The following is a 12,644-nucleotide window of genomic DNA, read 5'->3' as shown; positions in this document are numbered from 1 at the left end:
GTTTGTTTTGCATCTAAGCGAAAATGAAAACATAAAAAAAACCTAGGGATATGTTTTATTTGATTTGCAAAGGGAGACTGAGCTCCTGTTTATTAAAAAACAAAAATCAGGCAGTGGAGATCATATTAACAGTGTTTATTTCTCCCGTAAATCAGGAAATTTACACGTTAAAGACAGCTTAACACTTTAACAGGATTTTTGACTATTGTACATTATGAGGGGTGCCTGAAATCCTTTACTTTAAAAATATTGGGGTGTTTTTTGTCATTTAATTCTTGAATTGTGTGTCTGGTCGCTTATTTCTTTGAATTAATTACTTTCTGTGCGGATATTTCATTGCTGTTGAAGCATAGGCAGCATCAAGTGGCCTTTAGAGGAACTGCAGTTTTTTGCACTTCCGCCTTGGCTTCCTTTTTTCGGAGGTTCCCACTTGGCTCCAAAGTGAGCTCGATTGCGTCCGTCGATCACGTGACTAGAGTGTCTTAGCGTCCCCCTAACAACCGCCTACCTCCTTCAGCCCGTTGTACCGCTTTATGGCGCTAAAAACATTTCTATTGGCTAGCGATCGAGCAGTCCCTTCTCTGGTTGGTTGAATGTAGAAAGTAGGTGCAGTCCTTTCTCAGCGGTCTTCCGGCTTGCATTTTGAGAGTGAAAAAAAGAAAAGACGAATGGAAAAATTGTAATCCACAAAACGAGCATTGCCCAGCAACTCATCGATACGGTAAAGTCTGCGCACACACAACAGCCTTTTTGTCCTTTTAGCTGTAGGAAGTTTGTGCCGCTGTACTCTGTATAAAGTTCAGGATTTGGCATGAAAAGCAGGTTAGCGGGGCTAGCGCTTCCAGTGTTAGCATGCTGCTAGGTGGGATAGCTGCCTAATGAGGCAGCTTTTCGGTTTTAGGGTTACAGAGGCTAAAACAGCCACCACGGTGGATAGTATCTGACTGAGCTGAAAACGGGTGTGATTCTAGTTGAAAGGCCTTTTCTGTGCATGCTTGTTAACGTCATATTTGGTGCGCATCGACTCAGTTTGCTGCCTGTCATACGATACCGACTACATAATGTCAAACAAAGGTACTGAAGACGTTCGATCCTTTTCAGACACTCAAATACAGCTTTTTCCTGTGATGTTAAACAGCTCTTAATTTCATGGACACGTTCTCTGCCCTCCGTCTGTCCGTTTTACGTTCCCGCGCTGCATGTGAAGGGTTAATCTACATGGCTTTTGTTGTTGTTGAGGTCCTCGGACTGGATCGTCAAGAGCAGAGGTTTTCAAATATTTTGTGACCAAAGGGTGAGCTAAAATTTCACGGCACACTTGTATTTATACCAGGGGAAAATAATCTCTATTCAGGTCGGGAATTTAACCACATCCCGGGATACTTAAGCTAACCCTGTATGGTATTCGGGGCTTACAGTCTCACGTTGTCTGTACGTAGCTACAATAATTAACTTTAATAATTGGATGTTTTAGTATTTTCAGTAAGAGTGAAGATAGTCTGTATCCATAACTATGCAAAGCACGTCCATAATGAACAGTTATGCCGTAAAAGATATTTGTGTCATAAATATATTTAATTTTTAAATCGTAGTAGGCATACAGCGGCTGTATGGAAAAAAGCCTATTAGAAACTGAACTGTACTGTGCAAAAAGTCTTGACACATTGGGAAATGGGTGCAGAAATTATTTGAAACATGCAAACATACATGGAAATACAGTACATAAGGCCAAAACGGAGTTTGTGCAGTTCTAACGAGCTTACATTCGTAACGTTTTGTATTCATATTTACATTAATTTTCAAAATATCCTCCATGATTGAGCCTCCATTGTGTTTTACAGATGGCGGTGGAAACTCATTTTTGAACCTCTTTCCTCACCTCTCGTTATATCCACAACAATTTCACCCCAAAAATCTCACTTTTGGATTAATAACTCCATTAGACCAGTTGTCACAGATTCTCAGTCAGTTTCTTGTGTAATTTGGCAAATCTGGCATTCCTCAGCCTTTTCTCCCTGTTTCCCATGATGCCTATGATGGTGTTTTTAACTTTGTCATATCCTGTGTGCATCTGCTTTGCATCCTGTTTTAGATCATAAATAGTTAAAATGAGCTCCCAGCAATTCCCCCGACATGGGCTGCCTGCTTCCAGTGGGGGAGCACCTCAGATCCCAGCACCTGGAAACCTGGTGCCTGTCAATCAACCGTCAAGCGCTTCAGGTAACATTTAATCACACAAAAATGGCAGAGAAGATGTAAGTGTGTAGTTGATGTCTAATCAAGTTGTTTTTCCTCAGGTGGAGGTGGTGGAGATGCAGACAGCAGTCGGGATGGTGACCACGGTCAGCATGATCATCCACCTGCCGGTGGCGGGGGAACCTCAACTTTCAGAGATGAAAAGCAAGAGACCATGGTGGTCAGACCATACCCACAAGTACAGACGCAGCTCGGCCAGCCTCCAGCTGCCACCCAAAATGTGGCCATTCAGCCCGGCACACCTGCGACCTTACCGACCCCCTCTGTCCAGCTCCCACAGGGCCAGCCTGCAGTGCTTACTGAAAGCCAGATGAAGGTGACCTTTAAGTCTCTGTTTGAGTTTCTGTAAACTTAACCATCTCCAAAGTAAAAGGAACATAATTTGCTCTCTTATATTGGCAAAGTTTTCTGAGTGTAGACAGTGTTCAACGTAACATTTTCCCCCCTGGTCTCAGTTTTTGCAATTCCTGAAAATAATAAGACGCCAATTTTCCTTATATTTTAAAAAGTATGTTATTGTAGACTAAGCTACCCAACAATAACTTAAAGTTAAAATTAGCTCTGAAGTACCAAAAGGTTCAGTAAAACTCTGATCTGTGGGGGGAAAATGTAATGCTGTAGACAGGAATCTCATCATAGGATATTTCTTTTTTTACTTGAGCTTGAACCTTTCACCTGGGCTGTCTGAATCTGATCATCTAGCTTGTATTATTTGTTAAAACAAACAGATGTTAATTTTTTTAAATTGATGTCTTTTTCAGGCGGTCTTGAAGTCACCAATGCCAAGTCGTCTTATTGCTCCAGCACCAGCTTCCAACCAGGCTCATATGCCCATACCCCCCAAGGTGCCTGGTCACATAACAGTCACCATCGAGAGCAGCATCGCTACCACCCCGTCTATCCCTGTGGCAACCATCAGTGGTCAGCAGGTGAGTCTTTTCTACATTTGCTTTTAATGTTTGTCTTTTTCCTGCTGACAACTAAAGACCTGTACTGCTTTCTTGGTGTTTAAGGGTCACTCAAGCAACGTGCACCTGATGCCGAACTTTCAGATCATCAGGACCCCTGCTGCAGTTCCTCAACAGTCCTTCCCACCACACTTGCCTCGAGGTATATAGCGAGGAAGACTCCTGTGGGAGTACCTTTAGTGCAGCTTTGGGAAACGAGTACTTGTAAATGATCTGTCAAAGAGAAAGTAAAAGTTAGATGCAAACTGATTTGGACAGTCATCTCCTAAATGTTGTCGACAGTATGTCAGGCTTGCATTTTGATGGATTGCTGTATTTTCTGTCCTGCAGGGGCTGCTGCAGCAGCTGTTATGTCCAGCTCCAAAACTGTCTTGCGGCCAGCCACTGGAGCAAGTGCAGGAACTGCCCAGCCGACAGTGCCACACATCATTCACCAGATTCAGGTGCCCTGCAGAACTTTAAAGAAATAAGAATATTCATGTTAGTTATGTAGAAGCACAGAGTATAAGGCTGCTGCTGTTTTTTGTTTTTCCATACTGTCCACAGTCCCGATCTCCTGCAACAACCTCTACAGCTGTCCTCCCAACCGTGGTGGCTCCCATCTCAGTGACTAGAACTCAATCTCCAGTTATCAGCCAGACAGTCTCACACTCTCCAGAGGTGATACATGGGTAAGAAAAGATAAAGTCTGAGATCGTTCAGTATGTTCTTAGCCAAGTTTGTTTGCAGTTTAGTGCTACTTGTTTACTTTGCATTTTTGAAGAGGTCATATTTATCTATTTATTTATTTTACTATTTCAGGCGTCCAGCAATGACCATTCACCCCCCTCCACCCGCTGTCAGCATCCAGAGGCCTCAGGGGACCCGTGACACAGCCACACGGATCACTTTGCCATCACACCCTGCAGTCGGAGCTCAGAAGTCCCAGCCTCCGCACACAATGACACAGGTTACTACTCTTGATGATGCACTGCAAAAATATGCAATATTTATTTTGCATAATAACTAAAATCTTGCCTTTTTTCCATACAGAAATCCATATTCAGTAATGTGACACCAGTAGCTGCAGCAACTGTGGCACCAATAGTTGCCACGAACACTGTGCCATCAACAACTACAATAGGTATCAGCTTTTGTCTTGATTAGCATGTCAAATCTTTGTAATGTTACTAAAGAAGAAGCTGAAATCTTGTTTCATTTCTGTTTAGGCGCTGTGACACACACCCAAATGACAAGTAGCACGATTGTCACCATGACAATGGCCTCACACTCTTCTCATGCTACAGCAGTGACCACCTCCACCATCCCTGTTGGTATGTTGACTCTTTGGCCTCGTTCATGCAACATTCATTTTTGTGCTGCTGCCTTTTTAAATGACATGGAACAGAACGAGCTGCGTTTTTACAACTTGGAAGTAATGAAATATTATTTCTAGTGCATGCACATCCCTACATATGCTATCTCACCTTTCATTATTAGCATGTAGCTTTTCTTAACAGTCTTCTGGGGTGTTGTTCACAGCTAAAGTGGTCCCTCAGCCTATCGCCCATTCTTCACCCCGTGTTCAGCCTGACTACCCAGGAGAGAGAGCCAACCTCATCCCCATCCCTGGCCACAGGTCTTCTCCCAACCCTGTCACCATGGAAGCCCGCAGCGACAATAGGTGAGCTCACTGTGCTGGGGAATTTAGTCTGATCATATGATGGGGTATTACACAGTTGTATCAAAAATCTGTGCGCTTTCCTCTTATTTCCTCTAAAGTTGTGGAATTAATCCAAGTTTAATTTCAGTTGAAATTTTTGGCCAATTAGAAAACAAGTTGTCACATTGTGTTTTCCATTTTACCTTTCAGCATATCCTCTTTGTTGTTCTCCCTCCATAAAACTTCCAATTCAAAAGTATTAAATATATTAAATATCTCTTTAAGTCTGGACCAGCATGTGGCAATGATCCAGATCACAAGAGTTTAAAGTATAAAACATCACAGACAATGAAGACAACCAATCCGATCTTGTTTTAATTCTTGTTTCTTTCTTGTTAAGACCTTCTGTACCAGTGCAGTTCCAGTATTTCCTGCCTGCCTACACTTCGTCATACCCTCTGCCACATACCTACACCCCTATTAGCAGCTCTGTGTCCACCATCCGCCCGTACCCCGGTAAGCACTTGCTATAGTCCGAGTGTCTGCTCATTATTGGAAGGACTTAAGTCTAGTTTAGTGTAATGTAGAGCCTGGGATTTGAAAAATCTTTTACCCTTTTGTGCTCTCTAAGTTACTCCTCAAGCTCCGACTTCAGCGTTGCCAGCTCAAGCTGGAGTGGGCGTGGCGACCACTGTGCAATTGAACCGCATGCAGCTGATGGCAGTGGACCGCATCGGTCTGCCGTCTGCACAGATCAGCACCCAAGGGATCCAGCAAGCACCGATCGCAGCGCAGGGCATTCAGCCTGCATCGATAGGCGTTCAGGGTTTGCACACGTCTGCGTCAATCACCACACAGGGAATGCAGCAGGCGCCGGTCACTCAACAGCAGCAGCAACCGCAGTCTGAAGCAAAGCCTGGTAGTTACTTAGATCATACCAAATAGCATGGTCTCTGAGTCTTTTACTGAAATTTGTTTGTAATTAATGTTTGTTTGTTTTTTTAAATTCAGGGGTTGTTTTGGCTGATGGCTTTGTAGCAAGCCCCATTAGCAGCACCTTCAGCACGACCCAGCCGGTAGCCACCATGGTGCAGGCGCACACCCAGGGGGGAGGAGTGGGAGGAGCTCCCACACTGGTCTCCTCCCCAAGACCGAGTATTCTCCGCAAGAAGCCCGCCAATGAAACGTGAGTATAACACATGAAGCAGGGTTTTGCAGTAAACCTTACATCTTGTTTTTCTAAAATAAATATGGAGAATGCTGAGACATTTTGCAGGGTAGAAATAAAACTGAGATGAATACACAGATGATTCCCTACTAGAGAGATGGCTAGTTTTGAAACCAAAACAGGAAAAGTCGTAAACTCACCAACTTATTCTAACCAGAGTAAACAAACTAAAGGTTTGAAACAGCACTGAACTGAATATTTTCAAGCTTATATATAAAATCTCTTTAACCAAACATGGTGAGAGTAAAGGAGTGAGGGAGAAACACAGAAGCATCGTTGTTGGAGATTTTCAGTACTCGCTCTAAACGGAGGATTACTTTCACACGCTGATCAACAGCTCTGAATCCACAGTGTCAAAATATCCATGTCAAACCATATCAAACTTCCAATTCCAGTAAAATAGTTTAATGTTTTCTTTTCTACACTTCCCCTTTCTCAGGTGTGTTCGTAAGAACCTGATCCCCGCCCAGTCTGAAGCCAGTACTGGGAGAATTGACAGCGGCGTGAGAGGAGCGGGATCGCCTCGACCCGCTGGGTGAGCTTGTGTCTCATTTGTTACACGCGTGTTCATTTCCTGTTCTGTGTCAGTGATGTAACGGGTTTTGTTCATCCATCAGAGTGAAGCCCAAAGCTGAGGTGCACATGGCAGTGGCCCCTCCTGTCATAGCTACAGTAGAAGCATTGCCTTCTCAGGGTGGAGAGCAGCAGGCGGTGTCCTCGAACACTCAGCACCTCGCTCAAGCCATCCCCACCATGCTGGCTACACCCGGCCCCGTGCCTCCCTCACAGCCCTCCACTGTCCTGTCCTCCTTGCCGGCTGCCATGGCTGTGACTCCCCCTGTCCCGGCCTCGATGGCCAACACTGTGGCTTCCCCCACCCAGCCGGCTGCCAGCAGCACTCCAGCATGTGCCGCGAGCTCTGTCTGCCCAGATGTGAAAATCAAGCAGGAAGTGGAGGCGATGGACACCTCTCAGCCAGGTGACAAACGTGTTTGTGCTCCAAATGTTAAAGTCATCTTTATAGAAAATATAAATAAAAACTAACATGCAGGCTTCCCCTTAGATCCCAACACGAGTATGTCAGCGGCCCCAGCCCTCACCACACAGACGTCCACCCTGAGCACCCCAGCCACAGGCGATCTGATCCCTGGAGCCTCCCCGAGAAAGAAGCCCCGCAAGCAGCAGCATGTCATTTCCACAGAGGAGAGCGAGATGGTCGAGACTAACAGCACGGATGAGGAGAAGACCCCAGGCAGGCCCATCACCGGCAGGGCCGAGAGACGGGAATCTCCACCAAGGGAGTATGTCGGTATGTAAACTGATCATGGCGGTGCGGATGATGATGGTGATGTTTCCTGTCTGCACTATTAGTTTTGTAACACCTGTTTCTATGTTGAAGATGAAGAAGGAGTGCGCTACGTGCCGGTGAAGCCTCGCCCACCTATTACACTTTTGCGGCACTATCGTAACCCCTGGAAAGCTGCTTATCACCATTTCCAGAGGTACAGCGACATCCGGGTCAAAGGTGAGTGTCTTACTGGCTGCAAACACAAATATTTAATATTTCATACCAGCAGCAGCTTTTTCAGTAACTGCAAAGGGGGGTTGCTTTTTAATTTCACTGTAGATTCCTATATGTGTGGTAAATATTGATGGATATTTTTGTAAACTTTTGTGCAGCTGTATGATTAATTAATTATCCATTAATGCATCAAACATGCAGATCCTGAACTCAAAAACAGAGTTGAAAACATGGCTATTAAAGGTATTTACTTTAATTACTATTATAATTCAAATGAGAACCAAAAAAAGAAAAACAGAGGTAAGGGTGATGGGTGACACAGTCACCCGGTGGAGAGTTAGGCCATGATCAGGGACTGTTTTTGACCCTAAAGGCCACCCAGAGATGAACAATACATTATAATTGTACTTAATAAAATCACTGATGATAGACTAAATAAATAGATTTTAGGTAGATGCTTGTGCATTTTAACAACTTTAACAATAATACAGACAACAATGTAGTTAAACAACTTAAAGTTGGTTTTGTTGGGAATTAACTTTAACCTGTTAGGCCCTCAGGGGTTTTCTGAGCTTTCTGCTCGAAAATGAAATGACCAAAATAAATGGAGTATTTCTCTGCTGTTACAGAGTCTGTGTAAATAGTCTTGGTATCAAAAATAAAGGTAACACTTGTGAGATGTCATCAGACGTGTAAATATTACTGCAGATGTTACTATGTCAACGTCGCTGTGACTCAAACATAGAAAAATTTGATTTTTTTTATATCCCTCGTCTAAGTATTTTATAGCATATAACACCTTTGAAAATATGCTTCAGTTCACATTTAACTCCAGAAAATCATAAATCAAAATATGGATATTACCTGTCCACAGGTTCATGGTGACGTAACTGCTCTTTTAACTGTTTGGTGTCTTTGCTTTGTTTGGTGTTTCCAGAAATGGTTTATATGAGATTTTAGCTGAGATTCAGAGGTTTCTGTGGAAACCACTCATGTCGGCACTTATATTTCTGACCTCGTGTTGTAACTGAGTAAACGTGATCTCCTCCCTTTTTCCCCCATATTTGGGGGTGCTGGGTGCTTAACTAGTTAAAAAACACAAACAAACATCTGTCTCCTATTTTTTGTGTCACATATCAAAGAAGCATCAATATCTAATGAAAAGACTTATTAGTTTGGCCTTGCTGTGTATCATTGTGGTGTTTGGTGCAGTTTTCTTGTTTTGTGGGGTTGTTGTTGTGTTTTTTTCAAGTGGAGATGAATATCTCTAACAAGCTGATTTGTTCACATTTGCAAATCTTAATTTGTAAGAGAAATGTATATATTTTTTGAGTTTGTGCAACATGCATATAGTTTCATTTTTCAGTATTTGTCTGTGGGGCATTTTTCTATGTTTTAACAAATGTTTTTTACATGACCTTACAGAGGTGATGCTAAGGGAAACGTGCATTTTTTTTCCTTTTTTTGTTTTTTGGTAATGTGCTGGAAAAGCTTGAAAATTGACCTTGAAAGTGCTTAAAAAGTGCTTGAATTTGACCCTGAAAAATGCGTGCAAACCCTGAAAAGCTCATTAATGTGAAAACACTGTTATAAATAAAGATAAATCATTACACGTAAAAGACACTGATTTAAATTGCAGGTAAGTCATAACCATTTGTTTATCTTGACACAAGTTGAACTAAACATCGAGTGAGTTTAGAGTTTGAGGGGTTGAGCAAAAATGCACTGTTATGCTTCTGAATCATGCAAGACAAAATCAATTCAGTTCAATTCAGTTTTATTTATACTGCGCCAAATCACAACAACAGTCACCTCAAGGCGCTTTATATTGTAAGGCAGATCCTACAATAATACCAAATATGCAATAAGAGTAAACAAATTCCTTTTGTTTGTATTATAATCTTGATTTTATCATTTAAAAAAAAAAAGCCAAACTCAAATAAAATGTTATAACCGTAATTGAGGTTAAAATTAAAAAACAGAGAGGAGCGATCAGTGAAGTGTTTGAAAGGCTTATGTTGAATCTTCTTTGTCATTTTCCTCAGTTTAATTCTGCTTTTTGTTAATGTTTCAGAAGAGAAGAAGGGCTCCTTGCAGGATATGGCCAATCAGAGAGGAGTGGCATGCAGAGCACAAGGCTGGAAGATTCACCTGTGTGCGGCACAGCTCAGGCAGCTGGTGGGTGCTGACCTCCTGACCTTTATTATATTGGCCCAGTTAATATAGTTTTGTCTTTAAATTGGGGGGAAATAGTGCTTAAAGTGAGCTTCTGTTTTTAAAAAGAAATGTAATCAATTAAAAAAATTGTTACAATATTTCAGTGTGACTTTGCATTTCAGTTCAGAGACTTTTACGCTCTTTAACAAGCAGATTTTTTTTTTTTTTTATCGCTTGTTCTGCAGTCGAGTTTGGAGCATGATGTGTACAGCCGCCTCTCCACCCTTCAGGAGGGTCTGATTCCAAAGAAGAGGGCCGGCGCAGATGACGACCTTCACCGAATTAACGAACTAATACAGGTGAGGTTGTTGCTGCACATTAAAAATAAAGGTTTCACTGCTCAGGTTATGCAAATTTTAAAAAATCAGTATTTCCTAAGTTATACATGTGGGGTGGGCCGGAGTTAAGAACTTCAGGACTTCTTTTAAGATATTTAGTAAATAGATAATTAAAACCTCAGCGGAGAAAAAAAGACTAAACAGGAATGAAAACATGAAGAACGGTGCGAATAAAAACAGCATACCTGTGATGTGTTTAATGCCAGACTCTCACTGTGATTAGCAAAGTTAATGACAAAGCAAAGTTCAGTGCTTCACCCTCCAAAATACACTCATTTGGTTATAAACCATGTGGATACAAATTTTATTGCTTATTGGGTGAGTCCGCCTGCCCTGGTCCAGTGATGATGCTGAGTTGGTTATAGAAGAATATTGTGTCTCTCTGAATCCAGTTCACTTTTTAGAGGCGATTTGGTTTTGTCAACTTGTCTGAATTTCTCCTTAAAGTTTCGAACAGCACAGCTTATGAACCCACAATGTAAAGCATCTGAAAAATGAAGTTTATACTAAAAACAAACCAATGTTCTCTCTGCTTTTCTCTCTGTGTCATCAGCAGCAAAAACATGTTTAAAACTAAAGTAAAATTGATTTCAAAGTCCAAAAATTTAAACCCTGGACATCTTCTAAAATCACACAGTGGGGCAAACTGGAGTTTTTGGCAGGCCATTTCTGGCCCCCGCGCCTTATGTTTGACACCTTCATTATAAACACAGACTTGGCTCTCTATGATCCTAGTGACAGCAGATAGCCGTCATATGGTTATGTGTAACACAGCTGTTCAATGGCCAGCCAATCAAATTAAGCTTCGCTTTAAGGGGGAGGAGACAGAGGATGAACTGAGGGGCGGGACCAGGCCCAGTGTAAGATAAATAAGGATTATTTTTAGCTGTAATCATGCAAAGCTGCTCTGGAGTCCAAGAATAGAAGTATTGGCTGGAAATGAGTATAGCAGATCCTCTTTAACACAGATTGGGCTTCTGAGTTTTGTAAACTGCTGCTTTTTTTCTTCTTCTGTAGTTTGTTCATGTAGTTCCTTTTTGTTCTTGTTAGGCAGGCTGGAAAAAGGCCCACAACTTCTCTCTTTCAGGTACATGTAATGTTAGTAATGAGTTTAGCAAACTCAATCAGTACATTTCTCCTCAGGGTAACATGCAGCGCTGTAAACTAGTGATGGACCAGGTGACCGAGGCCAGAGACACCATGATGAAAGTGCTCGACCACAAGGAGAAGGTCCTGAAGCTGCTCAACAAGAACGGCACAGTCAAGAAGTCCTCCAAACTGAAGCGCAAAGAACGGGCGTAAGAGCGACCTCCCCATCTGCCAAGAAACCGCTGCCGTTCCCACCGCCTCTCTCTCCGTGTAGGGGTGAAGGAGCTGCTCAGAGTTTTGGTGCTATGATTTGCTGCATACAATCACACGCACCCTCCATATCTGTGGGCACAGAGAAGAGCAACAGGACGGCTTCGAGGAACAGGAACTGGTTCTCGTTCAAAACACAGGAACATTGTAGGTTGTTAGAGTGGCCACTTGATGGCCACCGTGTTTTGTTTTACCCCCTTCCCCTTTCTTTTAATGTATGAACCCCCCCCCCCCCGAAAGATCCTTGTTACTAACTTAGTTTCTGCCTCTTGTAAGACTTTTGGCACATTGTGTATCTGTGATATTCGGCTCTAAAAAGAGGTGCAAGGTGAGTTATCCAACGGAGCCGGTCAGAATCATTCAAAAGGACTCCTTTAGCAAACTGTAAACGGACTAATCTCAGTCGTGCTCTTTTCATCAGTCTGTGCCTTTATTTTGTCAGTGTACATGAGATGGACCGGGCCGAGCTGCTCCACACGCTCTCCAGATGCTGTTAAAATGTCATTTAAAGAAAAGTTTCAGGTTACTTCTACTGCTTCCTTTTTAAAAAAAAAAAATCCAGCAGCTTAATTTGTTTAAAGAGAAAACAAAAAAAGATATTTTATCAGCCATAATTTAGGCGTAATCTAAAAATCCGGATATGAGAAAATATTTCAAACTGCCATCAAATCTTTCACTTAATCTGGAATAAAGAGAGCGGCTGTGCTCGTTTGAACAGCGGACTGAATTCATGTAAATCACTGTAAATGTGCTTCTGTTTTTCCATCGACCTCGTTCTTTTCCAGTTTTGTACTTGATGAAACGTTTTGTGTGCTGTGTGACGTGCCGCTTTGTGCTGCAGAGTGTACGAGCTGAAGTGAGCCTGAAACATCCAGACCTTGTACATTGTTTTTGTCTGTGTAATTATAGTAAAGATACTGAAAACAATACAAGTTCTGCTCTTATTTTTGAGTTTTCATCCTGCTAATTGTGTTCGTATATAAAAACATTTCACAGCTTTATATAAATATGAGTGGATTAGGAAATTATTCTGACTCAGATGGAGTCACAGGTTGAGGATGAGCCTGGTAGCAAAATGTTCTACCTGGTTTTAAGCAGGTAGAACATTAGGCAT

The 12,644-nt window shown here is 42.3% G+C and overlaps 1 protein-coding gene across 2 annotated transcripts; it reads left to right on the top strand.

Annotated features, from left to right (window-relative positions):
• The first annotated feature begins 476 nt into the window (after positions 1-476).
• sap130a (Sin3A-associated protein a) lies at positions 477-12,074 on the top strand. 2 transcript variants are annotated; one of them, XM_026159433.1, is made up of 21 exons: positions 477-721; positions 2,093-2,220; positions 2,298-2,572; positions 3,018-3,185; positions 3,270-3,366; positions 3,555-3,667; positions 3,771-3,895; positions 4,026-4,173; positions 4,257-4,347; positions 4,433-4,537; positions 4,746-4,887; positions 5,267-5,382; positions 5,498-5,785; positions 5,878-6,052; positions 6,534-6,629; positions 6,712-7,073; positions 7,158-7,403; positions 7,494-7,619; positions 9,691-9,794; positions 10,019-10,132; positions 11,315-12,074. In XM_026159433.1, exons 2-21 carry the CDS (start codon positions 2,109-2,111, stop codon positions 11,471-11,473), a joined length of 3,162 nt encoding a protein of 1,053 aa, XP_026015218.1. In that variant the 5' UTR covers positions 477-721; positions 2,093-2,108; the 3' UTR covers positions 11,474-12,074. The 2 variants fall into 2 exon arrangements, with proteins under 2 accessions (XP_026015218.1, XP_026015219.1); XM_026159434.1 differs by lacking the exon at positions 477-721 and adding an exon at positions 840-1,074.
• Positions 12,075-12,644: the final 570 nt, after the last annotated feature.

The sequence above is a fragment of the Astatotilapia calliptera genome, chromosome 23 (genome assembly GCF_900246225.1).
Source record: "Astatotilapia calliptera chromosome 23, fAstCal1.2, whole genome shotgun sequence".
In the NCBI taxonomy this organism is placed as follows: domain Eukaryota; kingdom Metazoa; phylum Chordata; class Actinopteri; order Cichliformes; family Cichlidae; genus Astatotilapia; species Astatotilapia calliptera.
The sequence above is the reverse complement of the archived record's forward strand: the minus strand, read 5'-3'. Positions and strand labels throughout refer to the sequence as shown.